The sequence below is a fragment of the Prionailurus bengalensis genome, chromosome E4 (assembly GCF_016509475.1).
Source record: "Prionailurus bengalensis isolate Pbe53 chromosome E4, Fcat_Pben_1.1_paternal_pri, whole genome shotgun sequence".
Lineage (NCBI taxonomy): Eukaryota > Metazoa > Chordata > Mammalia > Carnivora > Felidae > Prionailurus > Prionailurus bengalensis.
In genome coordinates, this window is record NC_057360.1 from 65,611,467 (window position 1) to 65,623,015 (window position 11,549).

An 11,549-nucleotide genomic window follows, 5' to 3' on the forward strand; every position below is an offset into this window, starting at 1 on the left:
ACAGCCTTAGGCAGGAAGGCAAAATAATGCTCTAGACTTCTTTTTTGGAGATAATTACTCAATTATAGAAGGTGAGGTGTGGACACAGGGGGGGGGAAACATGCAACAGGAAAGGAGAAAGGGTAGAGGAAAAGATTAGTCACATGTCCGGGGAGGCTGAGGAAGAAGGAAGTCATGTCGGGTCAAAGAGGACTAAAGAATCCAAGAGATCCCTAAGATAGAGTTCACACTGCTGCACCTTTCATCATAAAAGGTTAAAATTATATCATATTTATTTTATTTATATTTCTTTATATGTAAAAATTGTCTAATTATAATTCAGAACATTTTCAAAATAATAGTGATTCAGACCCTTTCCCGACTGCTTCTTCTGTCAGTGACCAGCTGGATTCTGCTGACGGAATGCTTACACTTAGCCTCAACCAAATCTACTTAAGGCTGGAAACACTCGTTATCTCTAGGCTCAACATTCTGCCCAGTGCCGAATAACAAGGTAAAACAGAAACAGTTTTAGATTCAGCCTCTTTGCGATCACTAACCTATCTGTGCACATGTTGGGAATCATTACCCTCTTAAAATGCTCCATATTAGCACTCGGAGACATACAGAGATCTATGACCATCAACTCTCTATGGAAGGAGAAAACAAAGATAAATGCAATGAATGTACAATTAAATCCAAACATTTGGCATCTAGCTACAAATATGCCACATTATAGACACAACCCTCTTATTTTTAAAAAGAGAGAAATAATCTCAGCTGCCATACAAATTCCTCGGCTTCTCACCTACGTTGTCAAGAATTGAGCCAATAAACATTAGAATTAATTTGACAAATGTAGAGCTTTCAATGCTAGTTATTAAATATATTAACATGTGTGTGAGGAAACACAATATAATACAAAGCTGAGGGAATGTGTCCAATATATGTCAGAGGGGTATGGGATTACATCAAATGCAGAATATCAAAGAAGTTGTAGAACCTCTAGCATTTATGTTGTTGAGATACTGGTCTTGGCACAAAGGAATGGGCAAAATCTCACCTCCACCCGCACCGAGCCTGCATGAAGACTCTGTTTGTCCATACGATCCACATACTGTAATGAATCAATATTAATCCAGAGGGTCCTAGAGTATCCGATCTTCCTTCTCCTCAGAGCACAGGGAAGGGAGCCTGTTCTTTATTTCTTTTCGTATACGGGACCTAAATGTCTCCTCCAAGAAGAGTTCATGACTTTGGGCTTCCTTACGATTATAAGCCATTGTCTACATTTGGTCCCCAATTGCTAACAAACCAACTATGAATCTTCACCCATTGGATATTTACAGACAATATTTGTGTGGAAGCTGCTTTGTCAGACCTTGACTCTGTCTGTCTATTAGCTACTTGGTAATTGTGTTATGTTCAGAGTCTGATCCAAATCTGGCCGACCTCAGACACCTGAATTTCCTTTATCTAGACATTAATTACAATATTTATCCTCTTATGATATTACCAGCCAATAAACTCTGCTAAAACAATAATCCACAAAGAGTCTTCTGTCACCCACCAAGCGATCAGTAATTGGACCCCTAATAAAGGTATAACAAATGAACTAAAATTAGGAAATCCCGTGACCTACATACACATGGTGTTTTGCCACACAAATTGAAGAATCAATTGGTCATCGTAACTCCCTGATCATCTGTCTTATTCACACCACAACCTTCCAAGAATACCGGAGAGTTGAATATTTACTTGTTGTTTCTTTCACATTTCAGACTTGCCACAATGAAGGCCAACCAGACAGTCCTGAAAGAATTCATTCTTGTGGGCTTCTCCTCGTACCCACACGTGCAGACATTCCTCTTTGTGCTCTTTTTTGGCCTCTACCTTCTCACCCTCACAGGTAACCTGGCCATCCTGGGTCTGACTTGGGTGGACAGATCTCTCCACACCCCTATGTACCTCTTCCTCCGTGCCCTCTCTTTCTCCGAGACCTGCTACACGCTGACCATCATCCCCAAGATGCTGGCAGACCTGCTCACTGAGAAGAGAAGCATTTCAGTCCCGGGGTGTGGCTTGCAGATGTATTTCTTCCTGGGACTTGGTGGCACTCACTGCATCATCCTCACGCTGATGGGATACGATCGCTTTCTGGCCATCTGCCACCCTCTCCGATACCCACTGCTGATGACCAATGTGGTGTGTGGGCAGCTGGTGGTCTCTGCTTGGGCCGGAGGCTTCCTTATCTCTGTGACAGAGACTGCACTGATATTCGGGGGCTCCTTCTGCAACCCCAACCTCATCCACCATTTCTTCTGCCACATGCAGGCCGTGGTGAGGCTGTCCTGTCTAGACAGCGACCTCACCGAACTCGTTGTAACAATGGTCTCGGTGTCAGCCTTGACGGGCACCTTTCTGCTCATTATCATCACTTACGTTTTCATTCTGTCCACTGTCTTCAGGATTCCTTCAGCCGAGGGCAAGCAGAAGGCCTTTTCTACCTGCGCCTCTCATCTCACTGTGGTCATCGTCCACTTTGGCTTCGCGGCTATTGTCTATCTGAAGCCAGAAGACTCGGGAGGAGATGACACACTCATCGCTGTCCCTTACACCATCATCACCCCTTTCCTCAGCCCCCTCATTTTCAGCCTCAGGAATAGAGACATGAAGAATGCGTTCAGAAAGCTGCTGGCAAAGAGGAGTTTCTGGAATACGTAATCCCGGATTGTAGGTGCATGGTTGTCTGGTCCCTGATGTCAGCAGGCATTTATTGTGTGACGTCAGGAGAAGCCTTTGCCATTGACCTATTACCAGAGGTTGGCACATGGAAAACCAGAGACAGTCTGGGAGCTAAACCATCACAAACACTTACTTACTTGTTAAGAAAGTTGTTCAATTACTTCTGCTTCTACTGGCTGTTCCTCAAGATAGTAGCCTTCTACCAGTCGGCCACTGGGTGTCCTGCACAATTAATGGGCATTGGAGGAACAAGATTGTGGAATGCAAAAACAACCCCTGCGGCCACAACACTAAGAGATGCTTAAAAATATCTAAAGATACAGGGACAACTGGGTGGCTTAGTTGGTATAGCAACCCACTCTTGGTTTCAGCTCAGGTCATGATCTCATGATTCATGAGTTCGTGCCCAGCATCGGGCTCCATGCTGGCATGTCAGAGCCTGCTTGGGATTACCTCCCCCTCCCTCTCTTCCCCTGTCCTCCTCACTATGTATCCCTTTCTCTCTCAAATAAATAAACATTTGAAAAATATCTAAAGATATAACGGTTAAGGAATTTTTTAAAAACAATGTTGTAAGGCACTGGGCTGTGGCTTCCAGGAGGTAAACCTTTTCTCTGGTCACACCCACCTAAAAGATGAGACACTGCTGTGAGTGATTTCATGATCATGGCTTTGAGAACTTACACAAAGTGGGAAAATTCTTAGAGATCACATATTAAAGCCGACCTGGGGAAACCAGCTGTCTAAATCTCGAGAAAGAGAATTTTAATTAATACATTCTACATTAACAACAGACAAACAAACGAACCTCTGGAAACTTTCAGCTTCACCAGGAGATTCTGCCAAACTTTTAAAGTGGTTGTTACTCCAAATGTACCCAAAACGTTCCCTGGCACAGAAGAGTAAACACCCCCAACTCAGGTTTTGGGCCAATACCATTTAGAAACTGGATTTGGAAATCACACTCAGGAGCATAGACGCAGAACTCGTAAGTAAAACTCAAGGTGGATTCAGTCTAGAAATGCAAGTTTGGCACATTTGAAATAGAGCTGTAGAATTAATCATGTTACCCAAATAAAGGATATTAATCGTGTAATTACTTTAATTGATGAAGAATATTATTGGATAAAATGTAATACCCGTTCAGGGAATGAATAAAAACTTTAGCAAAATAGGAATCAAAAGAAATTTCCTGCGGCGACTAAGTGGCTTAGTCGTTTCAGTGTCCAGCTCTTGATTTCGGCTCAGGTCATGGTCTCGAGGTTCGAGGGTTCCAGCCCCGTGTCAGGCTCCGTGCTGACCGTGCAGAGCCTGCATGGGTGTCTCTCTCTCTCCCTGTCTCTCTGCCCCTCCGCTTCTCACTCACTATGTTTCTCTCTCAAATAAATAGTTAAACATAAAAAAAAAAAGGGAACGATCCTTACACTAATCAGGCTCTCAAACTTCTTTTTGTATCTGAGTGCAGTTGCCCCACTATGTTATGTTGGTTTCGGGAGCACAGCGTTGGGATTTGACACCCAAACTTCTCACTTCGTTGTGAAACATTTAAACACATCCCTCCTCACTCACGAATAAGACAAGAAGGATTCTCCCATTGTGTCTTTGCCATCTTATTCTAGACAGTTCAGTGAAAAAGAAGCAAAAGACAGAAGGTTTATACAAGAAGAACAACAGTCATTTCTCACGAATTATCAAGTTTTCTACGTTAGAAAACCCATAACTAATTTGCAGATCAATCATTAGAATGAACCTTCAATAGGGGACGAAGGACTGGGTACATGAACAAATAAACTGCATCCCCATAAATTAGCAACAGTCGGAATCTGGTTTTCAAAGAACATGTCACAAAGCCCCTCACTGCTCTTACCCTTCAGCAGCGTTCAGCTGCTCATACCCTTCGGAATGTCTTGTCTGTAATGCCCAGACTTTTTGGTGGAAGTAAGTGGGAGGAATGGGGAAGGGTTTTGTACTCTGGGGTCTGACAACTATTGCCGTCAGCTCTGTGTCATCACAACGTTTCCTAAATCTACCGAGTGAAACCTGTATCTCGGACCTTTTCACATCTAGGCAAAGAGAGGGATAAACAGATAGATGGCTACAGCATGCTGCAGGCTCACAGGCTTTCAGTAAAAATCTACTGACCAAGGTAATAGAAATCAGCAGTGTTGTTAATTTCCCCAGACTTCTGAATACATAAAGTCAGGCAGCGTGTTTGTAATTAATAGATAAACAATCACAAACTGATAATCATTGTATAATAACTAGAAAACCCTATGATGTTAAACTTTTCAGAAACTGAAAAAACGAATGTTCATGGTCGACAATGAATATTTATTCGAGTCACATAGAATGCACATCATTGTTTTGGAGGAAGTAGAAAAAGGAACTGATAAAATCATACTTTGATAAATTATTAAAAATAACTTTTGATGATAGATCATTTGGCTATCAAAGAAATATAACTTAGAAGGAATTCAGAGAAGTGAGCAGCTCTGATTTTCTTAAAAAAATTTTTTTGGACTAAATTGATCCTGAGCTGTCTCATGTCCCGCTCCCCTCCCCCCAAAAAAGTCATTCACTGATATATAAGGTAATCGGCACCACTTTCATTCAGGGATAATTCTACATTGAATCAGATCTCCTCTTGGACAAAAAACATGTTAAAACCATTTTAAAAATCAACGAATAAACGTTTGTGTTGCAGAGAAGTATGCTAAGGAGATCAATCAAAGACGTATAAATAAACAAACAAATAAATAAATAAATAAATAGCTTTTGTGCACATATATCAGACAAGGTCACAGAGAAACCTAAGAGTATATTTTAAAAGGGAAGATGTAAGAGGGCAAAACAGTGTTGCATCTAAATTTCATTGAATATTTTTGATATAACCCTGTATGTTAATGAACTAGAATTAAAATAAAATCTTAACAAGAATTCTTGTGGTTTGTGTGGACGCTCCGAATATGATTCTTCTTAGTTGAGTTTTCGGGGAGGTTACTTATGCCCCTACGCCCAGCTGGTGATGCTGTTGTGGGCAGATGAGGCCTGGCTGCTGGGGTGAGGTGGGGGCTGACGCGGCAGGTACAGCCAATAGGGTCCCTGCTGCCATTGGCTGTGGGTCTTCCTACTAAGTCCCTGTTGCGATTTGCCTTTCTTGGTCCCTTGCCAGAGAGAACATCTGTGCGTTTAGTTATTTATTTTTTTATTTTCCTTCCTTTTACGTTTGCCTATGGACATTTGCTGATTGCAGGTTGCAGGGCCTCTCCACGCCCCAGCTGGACTTCATGGAGGATAAAAAGAAATCCTTGGAAACCCACTGTGGTGGTGTTCTTCAAGCGCTGAGACCCCTGGAGAACCCATTTTCCATGATGCCTCCTCCAGAGTCATTTTAGGATTCTTGGGATATTTCCACACTTTTTAGTTGTATTTAGAGGGCGGTGCAGAGAAATGTGATTAGAGGCCACTTTCTCTGAATTCGAATGGATTGAAGATGCTAAGAAATTCACAAAATACTTGGCTAAATTTTAAAACATCGTATAATTTTTACATTCCCAACAATGGTCTATGAGTTCCCCTACTTCCCATCTTCACCAACACTAGGATGGCCAATTTTTAAAAAAAAAAAAATTTCTAAAAGTGGAGTAGTGAAAACAGATTGACTCCATCACCTTTTCCCACCAAGGTACTAATTTGTGGTAAGAAGAGACCATTCCTTGTAATTCTCTGAGTTCCTTCAGAGTACAGTCTTCCAACATCTTAGGCCCTAAATACCCAGGGGTGGAGCTGGTGATGAGAGGGCCAGAGTGTGAGGGAGGGGGAGAGCATTAGGGATGCAGTTCAGTCCCCTCGCTGCCAAACAAAACTCAGGAATTAGCATGGGCTGGATAGGAACTCTGCAAGCTTTAAATCCCCAGAGATTCCAGGCAGAGTTTTCCTGGTCACATGTTACAAAACAGCTCTGTAACTAATGAGAGAAAATGACAAAGTTGAGTCACAAAGTTCTCCTGCTCCCTCTGATGCAAGAAGAGAGGAATCCCTTAGGGTCCCCTAACCAGAGCCAAACCTCTAGAGCTGAGGACCCACAAGTGCTAATGATAATCAGACAATATCTCCAAACCGGTGGAAGAAAAGGTTCTTAACCACTGTGATGAGTGAGTGGTAGAGACACACGGTGGCACGTGTGGCCCAGCCTCACAGCTCATGTGGAAAACTCTAGGGCCACAGGAAGGTGAAGCTTGGGCCAAATCGGGGCCTTTTTCCTCACTTCCCAGCTGGGGAAACTTAGATCCAGAAGGCACAAGGACTTTGCTAAGGTCACTCAACAAGCAGCGATAAAGTTAAAACCACAGGCTCTTAGACAATGGCTTTTACACTAAGTGGATCTCTGTGTCTTCTGAACAAAGAACAAAGCAGGCTTCCCACACTGTGAAGACCATCGTGGAAGAATAGAACCCTAACACTGAATTGGCTTTGGGGCACTGAAAACAGACACAAGGTAGGAAACCCTTTAGTGATTGGAGGCTGTTTTCCTCATGATTAATTGTCCCTGCACTTTCTCCAAATACCATTTCTCTGCGACTCTGGAAAGGGTGTGTATTTCATTTTTCAGTGGATCCATATTGCAAATTACATTTGATACAACTTGATTTGGGGACAACTTCAGACATAGTCGAGGGTAGAGTGGGGTATAATATTCTCACGCCCCTAAACACATATACACACATTCAAATATGCCAGGAGTAGAGGGAGATTCTGAAATTCACACTCTACTACTGCTGATTCACCAAGTGGGCGATTAACTCACAAGGGAAGATTAAGTAAGGAAGGCTGTCTTGGAATATGTACTACTGATTCCTTGCATTTTCAAAATGTTTCTGAATGAAATGATGGATTGGAACACAACCCCCCTGGCTGTTTAGGAGGGGATATGGCATATGGTGTGGAATCAGACCGTCCCGCAATTCGTATGTCAAAAGCTTCAATTTTGCCCCATGGGTCGCAGGTACTAACAACAATCGCTTTGCCAATATTCTCTCCTCTCACCCACTTTGGGGTACTTAGGCAATCTTTTGGTTCCACTATCCGTCTAATTGCTCTACTGACAGAGTTCCTGTGGAGAGTCTAGAGAATTTGGAAACGTCACTGTGTACAGTGTTCTACTGAGACAGGAAATCTTCACAATCGCTCATGATAACGGAAGGGCGTATGGCACCTAGCATTTCTGAGAGGGAGACGGTCTTCTGAGACAATCTCGAGTTTTCACAAGGCTCTTTCAGGGCAAAGTGGAACAACAATCTGCAAGAGTGGGTGGGCATCCCAAGGAGTTTCATGCTCCATTTGGATGCTGAGGAGGTTTGCCTAAAAGGCCTCAGAAGGAAGTCCGAGGGTGATTCAGAATACAGCCTTAGGCAGGAAGGCAAAATAATGCTCTCGTCTTTTTGGGGATATAATTACTCACTTATGGAAGGTGGGGTGTGGACACGGTGGGGGGGGACATGAAACAGGAAAGGAGAAAGGATGGAGGGAAGGATGAGTCACATGTCAGGGGAGCCTGAGGAAGAAGGAAGTCATGTCAGGGCAAAGAGGACTAAAGAATCAAGAGATCCCAAAGCTAGAGTCCCCATGGCTGCATATTTCATTGTGAAATGTTATAATTTTGCCATTATGTTTATTTTTGTATTTATGCATATTGATTTATATGTTAACACTGTTGACTTATAGTTCAGAACTTCTTCAAAAATAATAATAAAGATTCAACCCATTTTCCCACTGCTTCTTCTGTCTGTTGGTAACCAGCTTGACTCTGCTGACGGAATGCTTAATCTTAGCCTCCACCATATCTGCTTAAGACTGGAAAGGCTTGTTATCTCCAGGCTCAACATTCTGCCCGATGCCGAATAACAAGGTAAAACAGAAACTGTTTTAGATTCAGCCTCTTTGCGATCCCTAACCTATCTGTGCACGTGTATTGGGAATCATTACCCTCTGAAATTGCTCCATATAAGCGCTCGGAGACATACAGAGATCTGTGACCGTAGACTCTTTACGGGAGGAGAAAAAAAGATAAATTGTAAGAATGTACAATTCAGTCAAAACATTGGCTTCTCGCTACAAATATGCCCCTTCATAGACACAGCTCTCTTCTTGCTAAAAAGAGGGAAATAATCTCAGCTGCCATACACATTCCACAGCTGTCCTACACACTTCTCATCCACGTGGTCATGCATAAAGCCAACCAACATTAGAAGGAAACTAGCAAAACGTAGAGCCCATCAATGCTAGTTATTAAATATATTGACATGTGGCAGAGGAAACACGATGGATCAACATAATACAAGGCTGAGGGAATGTGTCAAATGCACGGAAAAGCAGCATATTATAGATTTCAGAGGAGGATGAGATTAAAAGAGATGAAGAATATCAAAGAATCTGTAGAATTCTAGGGCTGACCTTTTTGGGAATCTGAGCATGGCACTGAAGGAATGGGAAAATCTCAGCTGCACCTGCACCGGATTTGGATAAAAAGTCTGTTTATCGGTACCATCCACATACTCTAATGAATCGCTATTAATCCGGAGGGTCCTGGAGTATCCGATCTTCCCTCTCCTCAGAGTACAGGGAAGGGAGCATGTTTTTTATTTCTTTCATATATGGGACCTAAATGTCTCCTCCAAGAAGAGTTCATGACTTTGGGCATCCTTACGATTATAAGCCATTGTCTACATTTGGTCCCAAAATTACTAACAAACCCACTATGAATCTTTACCCATTGGATATTTACAGACAATATTCTGTGTGCAAATTGCTTTGTCAGACCCTGACTCTGTCTATTAGCTACTTTAATTCTTTTAGTATTCAGAGTCTTCTCCAAATGTAGCACACCTAGGCATTTGAATATCCTTTATCTAGGCATAAATTAGACTATTTTTCCCCTTATGATATTATCAGCCAATAAACTCCTCTTTAAAAATAAACCATAAAAAGTCTTCTGTCAGGCACTAAATGATCAGGAATTAGTCACTGAATAAAGGTATAACAAATGAATTAAAAATTAGAAAATCACATAAGCTACATACACATGGTGTTTTGCCACACAAATTGAAGAATCAACTGGTCATCGTAACTCCCTGATCATCTGTCTTATTCACACCACAACCTTCCAAGAATAATGGAGAGTTCAATATTTACTTGTTGTTTCTTTCACATTTCAGACTTGCCACAATGAAGGCCAACCAGACAGTCCTGAAAGAATTCATTCTTGTGGGCTTCTCCTCGTACCCACACGTGCGGACATTCCTCTTCGTGCTCTTTTTTGGCCTCTACCTTCTCACCCTCACAGGTAACCTGGCCATCCTGGGTCTCACTTGGGCGGACAGATCTCTCCACACCCCTATGTACCTCTTCCTCCGTGCCCTCTCTTTCTCCGAGACCTGCTACACACTGACCATCATCCCCAAGATGCTGGCAGACCTGCTCACTGAGAAGAGAAGCATTTCAGTCCCGGGGTGTGGCTTGCAGATGTATTTCTTCCTGGGACTTGGTGGCACTCACTGCATCATCCTCACGCTGATGGGATACGATCGTTTTCTGGCCATCTGCCACCCTCTCCGATACCCACTGCTGATGACCAATGTGGTGTGTGGGCAGCTGGTGGTCTCTGCTTGGGCCGGAGGCTTCCTTATCTCTGTGACAGAGACTGCACTGATATTCGGGGGCTCCTTCTGCAACCCCAACCTCATCCACCATTTCTTCTGCCACATGCAGGCCGTGGTGAGGCTGTCCTGTCTAGACAGCGACCTCACCGAACTCCTTGTAACAATGATCTCGGTGTCAGGCTTGACGGGCACCTTTCTGCTCATCGTCACCACTTACGTTTTCATTCTGTCCACTGTCTTCAGGATTCCTTCAGCCGAGGGCAAGCAGAAGGCCTTTTCTACCTGCGCCTCTCATCTCACTGTGGTCATCGTCCACTTTGGCTTCGCGGCTATTGTCTATCTGAAGCCAGAAGACTCGGGAGGAGATGACACACTCATCGCTGTCCCTTACACCGTCATCACCCCTTTCCTCAGCCCCCTCATTTTCAGCCTCAGGAATAGAGACATGAAGAATGCGTTCAGAAAGCTGCTGGCAAAGAGGAGTTTCTGGAATACATGATCCTGGATAACTGCTGCATGACTGTCTCTTCCCCATTATCAGTAGGCATTTATCATGTCCCATCAGAAGTCTGTGGCATTTGCCCTTTTTCAGTAGTTGGCATTTATGAAATCCAGGGACAGTCTGGGTAAACAGTCGCAAACATTTGCCTAGTTATTTAAGATGGTTGTTCGACTGCCCCCACTTCTACTAGCTGGCTGTTCCTGAAGATACTACATTTCTGCCAGTCAGCTCTGGGTATCCTGTATTACTGAAGGCATGGGTAAAGCAAGATTGTGGAAGGCAAAAACTATCCCTGTGAGCACAACACTAAGAGATGCTTAAAAAATATCTAAAGATACAATGGTTGAGGAGTTTTTCTAGGCTGTGTTGCAAGACGATGGGCTGTGCCTCCCAGAAGATTGACCATTTCTCATAGGTGAACCCTGTGTAGAAATCATCAACGGCCTATTGTGCATACATGGATTGGTTTGTATATTTGATAAGTCCTATGCCATAATGATTACTGAAGGTTTGTAAGAACACGGTTCATGACTGTGTATTTCAAGTAACTGTCAGGGGCTCACTCTGAGTACAGAATATCTTGGAACATTGATCCAGTGAGCAAACAGGGCAGGAGAGCCTGTGTGACCAATCTCTGGGTAGGGTCCATGGATGAGCTCAGGAAA

General features: G+C 43.1%; 1 protein-coding gene and 1 pseudogene across 1 annotated transcript; both read left to right on the plus strand.

The window, feature by feature from the left end:
* The first annotated feature begins 1,767 nt into the window (after positions 1-1,767).
* Positions 1,768-2,703, plus strand: LOC122475946 (olfactory receptor 10X1-like). Its single transcript, XM_043568076.1, has one exon. It carries the CDS (start codon positions 1,771-1,773, stop codon positions 2,701-2,703), a length of 933 nt encoding a protein of 310 aa, XP_043424011.1. The 5' UTR covers positions 1,768-1,770.
* A 7,192-nt stretch (positions 2,704-9,895) lies between these two features.
* On the plus strand, positions 9,896-10,881 carry LOC122475947 (annotated as a pseudogene).
* The last annotated feature ends 668 nt before the right edge of the window (positions 10,882-11,549 follow it).

Excerpts from the sequence above, each read along its gene's own strand:
- LOC122475946 (XM_043568076.1), top strand. The coding sequence starts at position 1,771 with ATGAAGGCCAACCAGACAGTCCTGAAAGAATTCATTCTTGTGGGCTTC.